Source organism: Narcine bancroftii, chromosome 6 (genome assembly GCF_036971445.1).
Source record: "Narcine bancroftii isolate sNarBan1 chromosome 6, sNarBan1.hap1, whole genome shotgun sequence".
Taxonomy (NCBI): domain Eukaryota; kingdom Metazoa; phylum Chordata; class Chondrichthyes; order Torpediniformes; family Narcinidae; genus Narcine; species Narcine bancroftii.
The window spans coordinates 54,584,082-54,602,964 of NC_091474.1; the positions used below are offsets into that span (position 1 = coordinate 54,584,082).

Sequence of the window (18,883 nt, forward strand, 5' to 3'; positions counted from 1 at the left end):
GTACACCTTTTCCACCGAGGTTAAGTGAGATACAATCCAGAGGACATGGATTAAGGGTGAAACAGGAAATTTTTAGGGGGTACTTCTTCAGAAGGAGAGTGTAGGGAGTGAACAAGTTGCCAGCTGAAGTGGTGAATGCGAGCTCAATTTTAACATTTAAGAAGAATTTGGACAGGTACATGCAGGTCAACGGGACTAGGCAGAATAGATTGGCACAGACTAGAAGGGCTGAAGGGTCTATTTGTTGTGCTTTAATATTCTATGGTTTGCTAGAGGTGTTGGGGAGAGTTTAAACTAGTTTGGCAAGGGCATGGGAATCAGCATGAATATAGCATTTCAGGCAGAAACATAAGGTTGCGGGTTTGTGAGGAAGGACGGACAGGGAAGGAAGCATAAATACAGTCAGTTGGGGTTTTGAAATGTGTCTATTTCAATACAAAGAGTATTAGGAATAAATGAAATGAACTGAGGATGTGGAATTGTGATGATATACCAGAGACTTAGTTAATGGAGAGACAGGATTGGCTGCTGCAGATACCTGGGTTTAGGTGTTTTAAAAGGGATATGATGGGAGGGTGCAGCATTACTGGTCAGATATAGTATTAAGGAGGTAGAAAGGAAGGACGCAGTAGAGGGAGTGTGCACTGAGTCAGTGTGGATGGAGGCCAGAAATAGGAAGAGAGCAATCACTGTACTGGGAGTCATCTATAAGATCCCAAATAGCCCTCAAATTACTGAGGAATAGCTAAAAAGGCAGATTATGGAATGATGCAGAAATTACAGGGTTGTTGTTATGATAGACTTCAACTTCCCAAATATTGACTGGCACCTTCTGACTGCATGCCAGATAGATGGGGCAGAATTTGTCTGGTGTGCCCAAGAAGGATTCCTGACATTGTATGTAGAGCAGTCAATGAGAGGAGAGGTGATACTGGATCTAGTACTGGGTAATGAACCTGGTCAGGTGGCAGACCTCTCTGTCGGGGAACATTGGCCAAGGTTAAAAGCACACAAAATGGTAAAGTGTTTAATTGGGGATGAGGCAGGAACTAGGGAGAATAAATTGGGAATTTTTTCTCGGAAGAAAGCACAGAAATAATATGGAGGAATGTTTAGCAACCACTTACGCAGGTTTCTGGGTTAGGTTTGTCCCAATGAGACAGGGAAAAGATGATAGGAAAAGATGATTGGTTGACAAAATGGGCAAGGCAGCTTGTTAAGAGGAATAAGAAACCGTATATTAAATTTAGGAAGCAAATAACAGCAAAGGCTAAAGAGAATTGTATCATAGCCAGGAAGGAACTTAATAAAGGATTTGGGAGAGCTTGAAGTGGGGCATGAGAAGGTCTTGGCAAGTAGGATTAAGGAGAATGCCTGGGCATTTGATGCACACATGAAGAAGACAGATGATAATAGTGAAGGTAGAGCTGCTTAAGGATAAAGGAGGCAACATGTGCTTGGAGGTGGAGGAGGTTGGGGAGGTCTTAAATGAAGATTTTGCTTTAATATTCATCAGAGAAAAGGTCCTTGGTTAAGGAGTGGTTAGAACAGAACAAGTCGTGTGCTGAGCCATGTTGAGATTAGGAAATAGGAAATTCTGGATCTTCTGAAAATCCTCAGGGCTGGATGGGATACATTTAAAAAAAAAATTAGACATACAGCACAGTAACAGGCCATTTCAGTCCATGGGCCCATGCCGCCCAATTACACCCAAATGACCTACAACCTGTTATGTTTTGAACAATGAAGGACACTGGAGCACTCAGAGGAAACCCACGTAGAGATGGGGAGAATGTGCAAATTCCTTACAGATTGAAGGTTTCAAACCCTGTTCTCAATCACTGGCACTGTAACAGGTAGGTGTGGGAAATATGAAAGAGATAGTTGGGGCATTGGTGATGATCTTTATGTCCTCCTTGGAGGGGTGCTGGAGGATGGGAAAATGGCAAATGTAGTCCCCTTGTTTTAAAAAGTTAATTGGCAGAATCCTGGAAATTATAGACTAGTGAGTCTTATGTCAGTGGCATGCAAGTTATTGGAGACAATTCTTAACGACAGGATTTATGAGCATTTGGAGAATTAGAGTCTTCTCAGGGATAGTCAGTTGGCTTTGAGGGGAAGGTCACGGCTTACAAGCCTAATTTAGTTTTTTGAGGAGGTATCAAAAGAAATTGATGAAGATGCTGAACCAAGCCATGAAAGACCTCAACAATGAAGACGCTGTTTACATCCGGTACCGCACGGATGGCAGTCTCTTCAATCTGAGGCGCCTACAAGCTCACACCAAGACACAAGAGAAACTTGTCCGTGAACTACTCTTTGCAGACGATGCCGCTTTAGTTGCCCATTCAGAGCCAGCTCTTCAGCGCTTGACGTCCTGTTTTGCGGAAACTGCCAAAATGTTTGGCCTGGAAGTCAGCCTGAAGAAAACTGAGGTCCTCCATCAGCCAGCTCCCTACCATGACTACCAGCACCCCACATCTCCATTGGGCACACAAAACTCAAAACGGTCAACCAGTTTACCTATCTCGGCTGCACCATTTCATCAGATGCAAGGATCGACAACGAGATAAACAACAGACTCGCCAAGGCAAATAGCGCCTTTGGAAGACTACACAAAAGAGTCTGGAAAAACAACCAACTGAAAAACCTCACAAAGATAAGCGTATACAGAGCCGTTGTCATACCCACACTCCTGTTCGGCTCCGAATCATGGGTCCTCTACCGGCATCACCTACGGCTCCTAGAACGCTTCCACCAGCGTTGTCTCCGCTCCATCCTCAACATTCACTGGAGCGCTTTCATCCCTAACGTCGAAGTACTCGAGATGGCAGAGGTCGGCAGCATCGAGTCCACGCTGCTGAAGATCCAGCTGCGCTGGGTGGGTCACGTCTCCAGAATGGAGGACCATCGCCTTCCCAAGATCGTGTTATATGGCGAGCTCTCCACTGGCCACCGTGACAGAGGTGCACCAAAGAAAAGGTACAAGGACTGCCTAAAGAAATCTCTTGGTGCCTGCCACATTGACCACCGCCAGTGGGCTGATATCGCCTCAAACCGTGCATCTTGGCGCCTCACAGTTCGGCAGGCAGCAACCTCCTTTGAAGAAGACCGCAGAGCCCACCTCACTGACAAAAGGCAAAGGAGGAAAAACCCAACACCCAACCCCAACCAACCAATTTTCCCCTGCAACCGCTGCAACCGTGTCTGCCTGTCTCGCATCGGACTTGTCAGCCACAAACGAGCCTGCAGCTGACGTGGACATTTACCCCCTCCATAAATCTTTGTCCGCGAAGCCAAGCCAAAGAAAAAAAGAAAGATATGGATTTCAGTAAGGCATTTGAAAAGGTCCCCATGAGATACTCATTCAGAAAGTCATGAGGCATGGGATCCATGGAACCCTGGCTGTGTGGATTCAAAATTAACTCACCTGCAGAAAGCAGAGTGTACTAGTGGATAGAAGTATTCTGCCGGGAGGTCAGTGACTAGTGGAGTTCTGCAAGAATCTGTTCTGGGACCTCTGCTCTTTGTGATTTTTATAAATGACCTGGATGAAGAAGTCTGTAAGTTTGTGGATGATGCGAAAGTTGGAGGAGTTGTGGATGGTGTTGAAGGTTGTCATAGATTACAAAAGGATCTAGACAGATGAAGAGCAGGGCAGAAAAGTGGCAGATGGATTTAAATCTGGATAAGTTCAAGGTGATGCATTTTGGAAGGTCAAATCTAAAGGCTGAGTACAATGCTAATGGACAGATACTTAACAGTGTGGAAGAACAGGAGACCTTGGGTCCAAATCCATACCTCTCTCAAGGCTGCCGCACAGGTTGATAGGCAATGCCTTGCCAGGCGTGGTGGATGCTGAAACTTTAGGAGCATTTAAGAGACTCTTAGACAGGCACAAAGATGAAAGCATTGAGGGCCAAAGAACCCATACTGTGCTGTAGTATTCTATGTTCCGTGTTTTAAGAATAATAACCTGGACAAGACAAAGGATGTGATTGTGGAATTTAGGAGGTTCATCTTCCACTACGCTTTAATAACTTGATAGTGAAGAGAATAGAGAGCACCAAGTTCCTTGGAGTGATCTATTCTGAATATGCAACATCTCCTCACTTGTCTGGAAGGTACAACAGCAATTGTTCATTCTTAAAAGACTGAGGCAGGCAAAGCTACTAGCCCTCATTCAGCCAACTTTCCACAGGAGCTCTATCGAGAGTATCCTGGCCAGCATTTCAATGTGGTACAGTTGTTGTATAGCAACAGATTGGAGGTCAACCTACAGGACCATAAAAGTGGCAGAGAAGTCTCCCTCTTCACACCCACTCCCTCAAATCAATGGAATTTACCAGGATCGATGTTTAAAGAGGTCTCACAAAACCAGAGAGGACACCCACCACCCCTCATGAAGCACCTTTAAATTAAATTTAAACAAACAGCCTGCTAACAGACCCATACTGCCCAAATACCCCACTCAACCTACAACCCCAAAATGTTTAGAAAGGTGGGACGCAAATGGAGCAAGCCCATGCAGGCACAGGGAGAACATAAAAACTTTTTATGGACAGTGTGGGATTCAAACCTGGGTCGCTGGCACTATAATAACGTTGCACTAACTGCTACACTAACCGTGCCACTAATCTACCAGCTACTCCTGTTGGGAAAAAGATACAGATGTACACCACCAGCTTCTTCCCACGGACAGTGAGAATGCTAACTATGTGACTCCAGAATTTAATATATTGTATGTAGGTATCATTTGTCTGAATGTGCATTCTGTCTGTATGCATGTTTTGCAGTATTCTGCACCGTGGTCTTCATCTTTGGCTTGGCTTCGCGGACGAAGGTTTATGGAAGGGTATGTCCACGTCTGCTGCAGGCTCGTTGGTGACTGACAAGTCCGATGCGGGACAGGCAGGCATGGTTGCAGCGGTTGCACGGGAAAATTGTTTGGTTGGGGTTGGGTTTTTCCTCCTTTGTCTTTTGTCAGTGAGGTGGGCTCTGCGGTCTTCTTCAAAGGAGGTTGCTGTCCGCTGAACTGTGAGGCGCCAAGATGCATGGTTGGAGGCGATATCAGCCCACTGGCGGTGGTCAATGTGGCAGCCACCAATAGATTTGCAGTTACATCAGGTTGTACTGGTGCGATCCAATGACAAATAAACTTGAATTTGAAAGTTAGGAGCTATAATTTACCAGGTAGGAAGCTCTATTTTGCTGTAATTAAATATTATCCATTTTGTCAAATGACTTAGAAGAATTTGATCTTTTTCATCCAGAAAGTTAAGGTCGTCTTAAACAAGACATCGGTAGAAATACATTTAAAATATAATTGGTAAGCACCTGACATGTGACACTTCACAGGGCTCTGGATTAGGAACAAGCAAATGGAATTAAATTTTAAATTTAATTTTTAAAACTTAGACATACAGCATGGATACAGGCCCTTCTGGCCCATGAGCCCATGCTACCCAATTGACCTACAACCTGCAGTATGTTATTTTTGAACAATGGGAGGAAACTGGAGCACCCAGAAGAAACCCACACAGACACAGGGAGAACAAACAAATGCTTTACTGACAGTGTTGGATTCAAACCTCAGTCCTGATTGCTGGCACTGTAATATCATGCGATAACAGTTAAGCTAACTGTGCCACCCCAAGATGGGTAGCACAATTGGATGGTCTGGATTTGATGGGTAAAATGACATCCCATGTGCCAAAAGGTTGTTTAAATAGGATTATCAAATAGCATATGATGTGGTTTAATGCAAAAACAGCAAAACAAATGGAATAGGAGGAAATGTGATTTTGGAAGTAAGAAAACAAACTGGAAAAGATGACTTGCCTTGTACATCCTTGGCCCCTTCCAATTTTATCTAGCCTCTTCTCCAATTTTCCATTCAGCCTATTTCTAAATTCACAAAAACTATGGAGGTTCCTTCCTAGTCCAACCTATCCAGTGCCTTGAAGTGAGTGCAGTGGTCCAGATGAGGTCTAACAAAGCTTTGCACCATCCTGAAGAAATGTCTACCCTTTTGTATCTCAGCCCTGGTACTAGATATTAAAATTCTATCGAGTTTCATGAAGGGGAAGCATGGTTAGCATAATGGTTAGTGCTGCTATTACAGCATCAGTGACCCGGGTTCAAATCCAATGCTGTGAGGAATTTGTACATTCTCCCCATGTCTGTGTGAGTTTCCGCTGTCAAAGGTTAATTGGAGTATTTTGGCAGCAGGCACTTGTGGATTGGAAGGGCCTGTTACATGCTGAATGTCCAAATTAAATTAAATTAAATTAAATTATTTTTTATTTAAACCACCAACTTTTAGTAATTTCAGTACCTGGGCTCCTAATCTCTATCTACAATGGCTAGTATCTCAACATTTATAAAATACAATCCAATTTTTAGATTCAAAGTGGGTAGCCTCAAAGTTTTCCAAATTAAATTTACCATATTTTTATCCCATGGAATCAAAGCTTATTTTTGTAACTTTGCCTTAGATCTATTGTTGTTTTACATTGTATGCAGTTCATATAACCAGGCTCTGACCTCACATCCATTGCAAGGCACTGCCTCAAGAAGAAAGCCAACATCACAAGGACCACCATCACCCTGGTCACAACCTCTTCTTACCATAACCTTCAGGAAAAGCCTCAAGATCAGTACCTCCAGGTTCAAGAACAGTTTCTTTCCAATAGTTTTCAGACTCTTGAACCTCCCTTGATACAGAGATCACAGACTGGCTGCTATATTGCATGAGGATTATGGTGAGTACTAAACTTTCTAACATCTCAACATTTGCAATATTTTATTGTTAAAATATTTACAAAACATTGACAAAACAGATATTTATTATCTAATTTCATTTAATTCAATTAGTTTACTATTACAATCCAGTCATAGCAAGAATTTTGGGCATATAGTAAAATCCCCATTTTCCGGCACCTATGGGGATCGTGGATGCGGGAAATGCACATTTTCCAGTTGACTGGGACACACTCTTACAAAGCCCAACTAATACACCTGCATTAAGAATACTCTGTTTAAAAGTCAAAAGACAGTGCAAAATGTAAAGTAATTTGAAAAAAAAAAATCAGTATTGTAGCCATTAATTATATCCTCCTTGGCTTGGCTTTGCGGACGAAGATTTATGGAGGGGGTAAAAGTCCACGTCAGCTGCAGGCTCGATTGTGGCTGACAAGTCCGATGCGAGACAGGCAGACACGGTTGCAGCGGTTGCAGGGGAAAATTGGTTGGTTGGGGTTGGGTGTTGGGTTTTTCCTCCTTTGTCTTTTGTCAGTGAGGTGGGCTCAGCGGTCTTTAAAGGAGGTTGCTGCCCGCCGAACTGTGAGGCGCCAAGATGCACGGTTTGAGGCGATATCAGCCCACTGGCGGTGGTCAATGTGGCAGGCACCAAGAGATTTCTTTAGGCAGTCCTTGTACCTTTTCTTTGGTGCACCTCTGTCATGGTGGCCAGTGGAGAGCTCGCCATATAACACGATCTTGGGAAGGCGATGGTCCTCCATTCTGGAGACGTGACCCACCCAGCGCAGCTGGATCTTCAGCACTTTAATCAGGTAATTTCTTAACTCTCAAAATTTAAATTTAAATTTGAATCCCAGTCACTTGGCGCTGTAATAGCATTGCACTAGCCGCTACGATAACCACACTACCGCCATAATTAACTTCCTCTGCCAAGTTTACAGATAAAGCCTTAATAATATATGGTACTAACCTAATAAAGACAGGCAGGGATAGGGAGGCATTTTGGGAGAGTCACCCCAGTGGTGAGCAGCATGGACTGGTTCTTTATCCTGGTATCCTAGTCATGCCCTCAGCACAATCCAGACTCCCTGAGGTCTCCCCGAAAGGAAGTCAAGAATGTAATTGCAGATGGAGGTGTTTAGACCTAGCAGTTCAACTTCCTCATCAGGCACTGAGGTTTGATTGTGTTGAATGCTGAACTGAAGTCAATCAATGAACAGCATTTGAACATACGTGTCCTTATTTTCCAGGTGGGTGAGGGCTAGATGGAGGGTGGTGGCGATCTGTAGAGCAGTTGGATCTATATGCAAACTGCAGGGGGTCCAATGACAGGGGCAGGAGGAGCTTGATGAGCCTCTCAAAGCATTTCATGACAGTAGACATGAGCACTGTCGCAGACACAGACGACTTCTTAGGCACGGGGACAATGGTGGTGGCTTTGAAGCATGTTGGGACCACGATACTTCTCAAGAAGATGTTAAAGGTGTAGGTGTGAACATCTGCCAGCTGAGCCGCACATCCGCTGAGCACTTTGCCAGGAATGTTATTCGGTCCAGCAGCTTTCCATGGGTTGACCTTGCCTAACACTGTCCTCACATCGGCCTCTAAGTCTGTGGACAGCAAGGAAGATTTTCAAAGCTTGCAGAGGGATCTGGACCAATTGGGAAAATGGATCAAAAAATGGCAGATGGAGTTTAATGCAGGAAAGTATGTGTGATGCATTTTGGAAGGACAAGCCAAGGTAGGTCATACACAGTAAATGATAGGACACTGAGAAGTGTGGAGGAGCAGAGAGATTTGGGAATATAGATACATTGTTCCCTGAAGGTGGCGCCACGGGTGGACAGGGTTGTAGAGAAAGCTTTTGGCATCTTAGCCTTTATAAATCAAGGTGCTGAGTATATGAATTGGGATGTTATGTTGAAGTTGTTCAAGAAATTGGTAAGGCCAAACTCAGAAATATCGTGTGCAGTTCAGGTCACCTAATTACAGGGAGGATGTCAATTAAGATTGAAAGAGTGCACAGAAGATTTATTAGATGTTGCCAAATCTACAGAAGTTAAGTTATAGGAAAGATTAAACAGGTTAGAACTTTATTCCAAAGTGAAGAAGAATGAGGGGAGATTTGATAGAGGTTTACAAGATTATGTGAGGGCTAGATGGAGGGCAGAGGCGATCTGTAGAACAGTTGGATCTCTATGCATAGAGTGGATGTGAATAGGCTTTTTTCACTTAGATTGAGGGAGATAAGTACAAGAGGACATAGTTTTAAGCTGAAAGGGGAAAGGTTTAGGGGAAACATTAGGAGGAAGTTCTTCACTCAGAGAGTGGTGGGAGTGTGGAATGAGCTGCCATCTAATGTGCTGAATGTGGCTTGATCTTGTGTTTTAAGACTAAATTGGATAGATATATGGGTGGGAGAGGTCTGGATGGTTATGGAATGGGAGCAGCTCTGTGGGTCTTGCAAAATGATGGTTTGCACAGACAAGAAGGGACGAATGGCCTGTTTTCCATTCTATGGTTCCTCTATACATTGATTTAGAAAACTTTGCTAAATACATTTGACATACTTCAAGCCACCCAGCCCATTTACAATATGGGAGTCCTTGACAATATGTGGAAAATTAAATCTACTTTCACAACCTTATGTTTCCTGCAGCTGTCTGCTATCTCTCTACAGATTTGCTCCTTCAATTCTCGTTGACTATTAGTCAGTCTATAAGACAACCCCATGAATGTGGTCATACCATTCCCCTTCCTCACTCCCCCCATAGAGCTGCAGAAGATGATCCCGTGGATCTGTCCTGCCTGAAAATAGCTGTGATATTTTCCCTGACGAACAATGCCACTGCTTTCCCTTTCATCCCCCCTCCCGTTTTATCATGTCTAAAGCAACGGAAGCCCAAAACATTGAGCTGCTGGTTCTGCCCCTCTTACAACCAAGTTTCACTCATTGCCATGATGTCATAATTCCACCTGCCAATCCACACTCTAAGCTTGTCTGCCTTTCCTGCAATACTCCTTGTATTGAAATAGATGCGCCTGAGAACATTTCCATCACATACAACCAGTTGACTTTTCACAGTGCATGCAATTTTCACATTATCATTTTTCTCCTCCACTCTATCTACCCTGGCACTCCGATTCCCATCTCCCTGCAAATCTAGTTAAACCCAAATGCTTTTCATCTGTCTTCACCAAAGTACTCCAATAATGACAGACAATGGGAAGAACTTGGAACAACACAATTCCCCAAGAAACAGTACCAGACAAACTAATGGGTCTTAAGATTGTCAAGCACCATGGACAATGTGTTGGATCTGAAGAGCAGAAGATGCAGAGATAGTAAAAGTATTGGCTGTGATCTTCCAAAATTCATTAAATTTCATAAAAGTCCCAGCAGATTGGAAATCCACAATAATAACGCCTCTATTCAAGGAGGGGTAGGAGCTCAAGAAGCAGAAAATATAGACCACTGTGTAACATGTGACATTGGGAATTTCGTGAAATCCATTTATTATTGTGAAATTCCCGCCAGTGCTGAATGGTGATGCAATAATCAAGGGGCCAACATCTATCTACATCCTGGATCTCCCCACCCAACAGCACTATGGGAATACCATCACTAGAACTACTGAGGCAGTTTATAAAGGTATAAATTCATCACTTCCAGCAGGCAACTACAGGCCTTGCCAAAAACTCCCGCATTCTCTAAAGAACATTAGAAGAACCAGGATTGGGCTATTCAAGGAATTCAAATTTTTTGTGAAGTTAGCAAAACTGTGTGAAGTCATCAGGTTGTATGTTATGTAGAGTGTAGAGTGGCACGTGGAATTACGACACAGTTATTAAAGGTGTGCCTTTGGAAGAAGCCCAAAATCTGCATTGGCTTAGTGTTGTCATGATAATTTTCCTGAAAGACAGTGACGTTCCCGAGCCCAAATTTATTCTTCAACATTACTAAAAAGTTGATCAGGATGTTATCACATTGCCATGTACGCCATGTTCGCTGCCAATTTTGTCAAAGAGGTTTGAAGCACTAAAATTCTTTACTTTGTTAAAGAGAAAATATTGCAAAAACTTTAATGTTTTTAATAAATGACATCACAACAAATTAACTAGGTACTACATGAATTTTTAGAGAGCTGCATCCTGTGAGGTGAAAGTATCTTGTTTGGAATGTTGCACACTTTAATACTGTGAGAAATATTTGGGAATAAATAAAATCAGAATTAAAGCAAATAGCAAATAAATTCAAAATAGAATCAGAAATAGGTCATTCAGCCCATTGAGTGTGCCCCACCATTTAATCATGAACTGATCATGAGATGGTTATAATATGAATACTTGGTCTATGATGCTGCCGCAAAACACTGAATTTTCATGACTTGTTCATGACAATATATTCTGATTCTGATCCATTTTCCAACTCAGCCCCACTGCTCAACTTTTGATGGCCTAGTTAATTGAGAACCGAACAATTTCAGCCTTAAATATAACCTCCATAACTACTTGTGGCAACAAATTTCACAGATTTACCACCCTATGGCTGAACAAATTCCTCCGTATCTCTATTCTAAATACAATGTCTTTCAATCCTGAAGTTGTGCTTCCTTGTCCTAGACTCTCCCACCATGGGAAACAACCTTTCTACATCTACTCTGTCTATGCCTTTCAACATTCAAAATGTTTCAATGATATCCCCCCCTCATTCTTGCCTATTCCAACAAGTACAGGTCAAGAGCTGTCAAACGTTCATCATACGATAAACCTTTAATTCCCGGAATTATCTTTGTAAACCTCCTCTGAACCCCCTCCAACGTCACCACTTCCTTTCTTAAATGAGGAGCCCAAAATTATTCACAATACTCCATATGAGGTCTCACCAGTGCCTTGTAAAGCCTCAACATCACATCCCTGCTCTTCTGTTCTATTCCTCTTGAATTAAATGTCAGCATTGCATTTGCTTTCTTCACCACCCACGAGGACTCCCAGGTTCCTTTTGCATCTGGCCATTTTCAATTGATTCCCCATTTTAAAAAATACACTGCCTATTTATTTATTTCTACCAAAGCACATGATCATACCCTTCTGAATTTCATTTGACACTTTTCTGCCTCTTCTCAAAATTTGTCCAAGACCTTCTGCAGCCTCCATTTCCTCAATACAACCTCTCCTCCACCTAACTTCGTATCACCTGCAAACTTGGCCAGAAAGCCATTCATTCCATAATCCAAATCAGTAACATAAAAAGAAGCGACCCCAACACCAACCCCTGTGGCAGGCAACCAGAATATGATCCATTTATTCAAAATCTCTGCTTCCTGCCAATCAGTCAACTCTCTACCCAGGCTATGTTTCCTGTTTTTCCACTGGCATTTATCTTGTTCAGTAACCTCATACGTGGCACCCTGTCAAAGGCCTTCTAAAAATCCAAATACACAACATCCACTGCATCTCCTTTATCTCACCTGCTTGACACTTCCTCAAATAATTCCTATATGTTTGTCAAGTAAGATTTTCTCTTAAAGAAACCACGCTGGCTTTGGCCTCCCTTGTCAAGTGTTCCATGAACTCTGTAGCCTCATCCTTAACAATTGACTCTAACCACTGACGTTTTGGTCTATAATTGATCTTTTGGATAGTTGGGGTGACATTTGTGATTTTAGTCCTCTGGGAACATGTCAGAATCTATTGATTCCTGAAAGATCATTACCATTGACTCCACAATGTCTACAGGTTTCAGAACTTGAGGGTGCAAATCATCTAGTCTGGGAGACTTACCTATCCTTTGACCATTCAGGTTTCTGAGCACCTTCTCCTTTGAAATAGTAACTGCACTTCCTTCCCTTTCCTGATGCCCTTAGTAATCCAGCACACTGCTAATGTCTTCCACAGTGAAGACTGATGCAAAATGCTCATTCAGTTCCTCTGCTGTCGCCGTGTTTCCCATTATTATTTCTCAAGTGTCATTTTCTACTCTCACCCCTCTTTCACTCTTTACCTTCTTCAAGCTTTTTATATCCTCTGAAATAATTTCCTAGCCTACTTCATCTTCTCCTCCCTTATGAGTTGAGTTGCCTTCTGTAAGTTTTTAAAAAACTTCCTGATCCCCTCTCTTCCCATTAATTTTTGCTTCCTTGTCTGCTCTCTCTTTTGCTTTTACTTTGGCTTTGATTTCCTTGTGAGCCACAGTTGTGACTTAATTCTATTCAAATATTTCCTCTTTTTTGGTCTGTATTTATCCTGAACTTTCCTCATTTCTTGCAGAAACTCCATCCACTGCTGTCTGCCACCTTTCCTACTCGTGCCCTTTGCTAATTTTTCTCTCATGTCACTGCAAATCCCTTTACTGCACTGAAATACTGAAGCATCTGATGTTAGTTTCTTCTTGTTAAATCTCAAATTGAACTCAGTCATATTGCAATCACTGCCCCCTAATGGTTCCTTTACTTGAAGCTCTCTAATCACTTCCGACACACTACACAGCACCCAATCATTACACAACATCCATCATTACAGTTGATCCCCTAGTGGGCTCAACAACTTGATCTTAAAAAGCCATCTTGTGTGGTGGATCACCCACGCAACAGGCGAACTGGATCATGAAGTTGCGGGCAAGTCCGCGGCAGATCTGACTGTGAGATCTCTGGTAGCTGATGTCAAAGTCCTTGGACTCATAAGCGTGATCGGGTTCTGAGGGATTTAAGTGCATGCGAGAATTCTATTAAAGTCAGTTGGTTCAAGTCACTTTTGACTTTGCATGTTTTTTCGCTCGCTGTGTATTTAGTGTGACTACACTGGTGACCACAATGGTCCAAACGGCATTTGGACCCAACGATGACTGACCTAAGCACGAAGAACACAATTTCACTAAAACTGCCGACTTTCTGGACCTTGCAGCTGCAGGTCTGGTTTGAACAGACTCAAACCCAATTCCAGGTCAAGAAAATCATCTCGGATGCTACAAAGTGCTAACATGTGGTCGGTTCACTTGACCAGGAAACAGCAAACTGTATCATCAACTTCCTACGCCAGCCACCGGTTTTGGACAGGTATGAAACAATCAAGGTGCTCCTGATACATACTTTTGGCCTCTCCTACTGTGAGTGTGCAGCACGGATACTCTACATGGACGGCCTAGGCAACCGCGCGCCATCGGGCTTAAGGAATGAGATACTGGCACTAGCAGATAGCTATAAGCCATGTTTACTGTTCGAACAAGTCTTTCTCAACCAGATCCCAGAAGATATCTGCCTCCTCATTGCTGTCAATGATTTCAGTGACCCACGCAAAGTAGTGGCCTGCACAGATATCCTGTGGCGAAGCAAACAGCATGGCAGGGCCTCCATCGACCCTAAGGCCTGGGCCTTCCCCACTTCCACTCCACCAACAAAGCCAGTGATGCCCACAGCAGAGAGAAACTCCAGTTTGGACCATTGATGCTTTTATCACCAAAAGTGGGGCTCAGGAGCCTACTGTCGCCACCCACCCTGTTCTTTTCCGGGAAATGCTGGGGTCGCATGTTGCTAATGGCTATGGTGGCTGGCCACTGTGATAGCCTCCTTTACTTACGGAACCGACACTCTGGGAAAAGGTTCCTCGTAGACACAGGGACAAAGGTTAGCATCTTTCCCCCTTCGAGCCATGGCACCTGCCCATTTAAAATCAGGACTGGTGCTCACCTCTGTTAAAAAAACAGCAGCACGTGAACCATCCCACTGCAGTTCAGTTCCAGCCATTTCACCTTCTCGTTTATGCTAGCAAGTGTGGCAGTCTTTATTGGGCGCAGATTTCCTCCAGGCGCACTGCCTCCTAGTGGACCTCAAGGAACGGCACCTGGTGTTGTGTTGTAAATCTGCTGAATGTTTGTCAATGATGAAACCAAGATATTTCACTAACTTCCTGAAAAATGTGCATTTTTCTCGACATATTTGAAAACTGTAGTCTTTGATGCAGGACAAAACGCAATCAAGACGATCAAACAATTCGCAAGCTTGTGCTCTCATTACCACTGCAATTCCCGAAACACCGTTCAGCATTATGTCTATGATCTGTTGAAAGATAGCTGGAGCAGTCTTCACTCTGAGTGGTAGATCTGTGTATCTGAACAGTTCACAGTGCATGTGGATGGTTTGCAATTCCTTGAATTCATCATCAACCTTCACCTGTAGATAAGCCTCTGCAAGTTAATCTTCGCAAAGCATTTGCCACCATTCAGCTTAGCAAAAAGGTCATCAGACAATGGCAGTGGGCATTGATGTGTATCCAATTCAGTCCAGTTGAGAAACTAGCACACAGGTGTATGGATCCATTCGATTTTTTTCACCACCATGATAGGTGCAGCTCATGATGAGTAGTTGACCTTCATGTTGCAGCCATTCCAATTCTTGCAGTGCTAAGTATGGGACAGGTAATTTTGGCTTGAAAGTCAGTTTCACATTTGACAGAAGACGGTTTCGCTTTTGTTTTAGTGCATTGTCTGAGGTCTTCGGAAAATGGTGTTGTTTTAGCTGTACCAGGTGCTTTGTGGGGAACTTGCCGCTTTTGGGTATATGCCACTTGCAACTTGTGGCAAATATCGTTGAGTGACTGGTCCAGAAACTTCAACCTTTTGATCCAGTCAAGACCCATGAGATTGAGGTTGGGACATTTTACCAGATAACATGTTCTATTTTCTTCTGCTCCATTTAAGCTGATGGAATAGTCAAGAAGCGTTCCATGCAGTACTTTCGGTTGGAGTCACCTCTGGCTCACCAATCAGTTTCCACATTCAATTTGAAGCCTAATTGGGATGCTGTTAATGTGCACTTTCATATATTTCCTGCATTTGGCGTTAGCCACTTTGAAAGACGCTGTGATAGTTTCATTTTTGCAGGTGAAGTGAACTTATCAGGTGCTTTCCGTCTTCCAGCTCTACAGCATTTTGCTTTATGCTTTTACTGAAGCATTGACGTCTGTATAGAAAGTCACAAGAGTAGTGCCACTTATTGTAGTTTCAACAGGCGCTGGGCGGTTTGGCTGGGCAGGTCACCCTTTTGTTTTGTCCAGTGGGGTCTGCTGACTTGACTGTCTCAACACAACCGTTTGAAGATGGGTGTTGCCTCTTTCACCATTTTGCTGTCGTGTTTCAGATTAATTAAGCTATGGCATTCGGCTGTTAATCTTTGAAGAGTCATATCTTACTCCTGCTTGATCTTCGCCAGCAAATACATTCTGAGGTTGGTACCTTGGTGCAACTGCATTCCCGCTACAAAGTTAGGCACTTAAACTGGTCTTCAGTCAGCATAGGGAGTTTAAACTGTCAATTGCAATGTCGATTCACCATATCTCCATATGTCATGAAATTTTTTTTTTTTTTTTTAAAAGTCATTTTGAGGCACTGTTGAACAGTGATGTTTGCTCACCAAATCTCTCTGTCAATGCATTAAGTGTTCCCCTGAAGCTAAGCTCATGGGGAAGATTTGGCAAAACGAAGTTTGTGTAGCAGTCGTGTTCTCGAGTGCTTAACTCCTGCAACAACAGCCTCATTTTCCATGCATCAATGAACTTTGCAAAGTCAACTGCAAATAAGTCTTCATACTATTTAAATCAAGCTTCAAATGTGCTCAACTCTGGGTCAAATGAGAACTCAGTGACAGAGCTCATTAAAGCATCTGTCAAATTTGATTTAAGTTCAGGCTCACCTCCTACAGCAGCTGGAGTCCAACGGACATTTACATTGCCAGCTGGTCAATTAGTCTCGCTTTGATTTCTTCAAATTTTTTTGCTGTTGCCTGAGAACAGCCTGCAGCTGTTCCACTCTGACTGACATTGTCACCTTATCACCAAAATGTTGTTAAAGTGGCGAATGTTTGTGCTATGCATGCTTTGTGCACAAGTTTCCACCTCGTTAGACCCAGAGAGAAACAACAGACTCTAGTGTTTCCCAAATCCAAAGAATGAACATTTTATTTACAATTAGAGAACCACTTATAATGCCCTTGGACCTGAGGGAACTGTCACGAGCCTTCTTACACACGTGACTGGATGAGTTGATTGATGGTTCAAGTCCTGAGAACTGGTAACACTCACTCCTGGCGACGGTGGGGTCGCTCTGTGTAGGCCGTTCTAGCAATTTGCCAGAGTACTAGCAGAGTTCCCAACCATTATTTCGCCTCAGTTCTCCACAGATGCCCTTAAGCATGGAGTATAGCACCATATTCCTACTCAAGGATCACCGCTACATGCCCGGGCATTCAGGTTTCCGCCTAACAAACTCCACCTCACCAAGGAGGAGTTCATGAAATGGAGGAGAGGGGATTGTCTAGCGCTCAGACAGCCTGTGAGCCTCTCTGCTGCACATGATTCTCAAGCTGGCTGGTGGTTGGAGGCCATGCGGTGACTACAGAAGGCTCAACACTGCACCATCCCCACATTCAGGACTTTATGGACAATTTGGGGCATGCATCTTCTCCAAGGTCGACCTGGTCTGTGGGCATCACCAGATTCCAATCCACCCCAGCGATGTCCCCAACAAGGCCCTCAATACCCCGTTTGGCCTATTCGAGTTCCTGCAGATGCCTTTCGGACTCAAGAACGTGGAACGGACTTTCCAGCAGCTCATGGACTCAGCAGGCGTGGCTTAGATTTTGTCTTCATCTACTTAAATGATATCCTGATAGCCAGCCGCTTGCATCAACTACGCGAAGTACCAGTTCATTGAGCACCTCATTGACTGGCAGGAAGCAGCTCCCTTGCCAGTGAAAGTTGAGGCCATACACAGTTTACCAGGCCCAGTACAATCAAGGGCCTACAGGAGTTCGTGGGCAAGATCAACTTTTACCACCGATTTCTACTGTCAGTGGGCCGAATCATGTGATGTCCAGGTGATGTCTGGCAAGCCCAAGGAAATCACCTAGAACAGGGAGTCAGCAGCAGCAACCTTGCAAATGCCACCCTCCTGGTACACCCACGGATGGATATGCCCACAGCCCTCACGGTTGACGCTTCCAGCTCAGCAGTTGGTGGCATGCTGGAACAACTAATTGAGGGTCAGTGGAAACCACACAGGCTCTTCAGCCAACACCTGCGACCCCTGGAGCTGAAATACAGGGAGCTGGTAGCCTTCTACTGTCATCTGGCACTTACAGTATTTCTTGGAGGGGTGGGAGTTCATGGACCACAGACCCCTCACATTTACATTTCTAGCAACACCAAATCTCGGAGTATACCACCACCGTCAAACATGGGTTGCATATTTTGGCCTGCCTGCCAACATCACCTCAGACAGTGGGGTCGCAGTCCACATCCAGCCTATGGTCGGCGCTGGCACAGCGACTTGGGACTCAGCTGCACCACACCATGGCCTACCATCTGCAGTCAACGTAGAGTGCTTCCACCGAAACCTGAAGTCAGTCCTGATGACTCGCCTCAGAGGCCTGAATTGGGTGGACAAGCTCCCATTGATATTTCTTGGCATCCACACAGTTCCCAAAGACTTAGTGACAATTTGGCATATGGTGCCCCAATGACAGTCCCAGACGAGTTTGTGTCAGCAGCCCATGTCACAGAGGAGACACCGTGGCAGTGCTCACAAGATTCCGAAAAAAGGTAGAAGCACAAGCTCCTGTTCCAACCCTATGCCATAGCCTGACACCTTCCTCTGTCCACAAGGACCTCAGGGACTGCGACTATGTCTTCGTCCGCAGAGGCATGCACTGGACTCCACTCCAGCAGCCGTACGAGAGCCTGTACAAAGTGGTGCATCAGAATGGAACTATGTGCGCCCTCGACGTGAGCAACCATGAGGAGTCCTTCACCATTGACTGCCTCAAGCCGGTGCACCTCGACTTGGAACAACCCCACACAAATGACGTTGGCCACCTAAACAGACTAAAGAGGTGTTGGTCATGGATTCCACTCCTAATGCCAATTCTTGGGGGGGGGGGGGGGGGGTCCATGTGGCGGCTCGCCCACGCTGATGGAGTCGTGGGCAAGACCGCGGCAGATCTGACGAGAGCTCCAGGTGCGGGGCAAGACAACAGCCTGGTAGCTGACGTTATAAAGGTCCTGGGAGTCACAAGCATCATCAGGTTCCGTGGGATTTAAGCGTACGTGAAAGTTCTATTTGCTCGCTGCG

General features: G+C 44.2%; 1 protein-coding gene across 12 annotated transcripts in view; it reads right to left on the reverse strand.

Annotated features, from left to right (window-relative positions):
• The window catches only part of rabep1 (rabaptin, RAB GTPase binding effector protein 1), a 314,581-nt gene that overhangs the window by 103,745 nt on the left and 191,953 nt on the right, over positions 1 to 18,883 (reverse strand). Inside the window, exon 11 of one of the 12 annotated variants that reach the window (XM_069885032.1) lies at positions 8,350 to 8,372. The exons of 10 other annotated variants lie outside the window; for them this stretch is intronic. In XM_069885032.1, the coding sequence (XP_069741133.1) occupies positions 8,367 to 8,372 (6 nt within the window). In that variant the 3' untranslated portion in view covers positions 8,350 to 8,366. Of the gene's footprint in view, positions 1 to 8,349; positions 8,373 to 10,937; positions 10,960 to 18,883 lie in introns of those variants that run through there. One more of the 12 variants, XM_069885033.1, reaches the window with a different exon arrangement.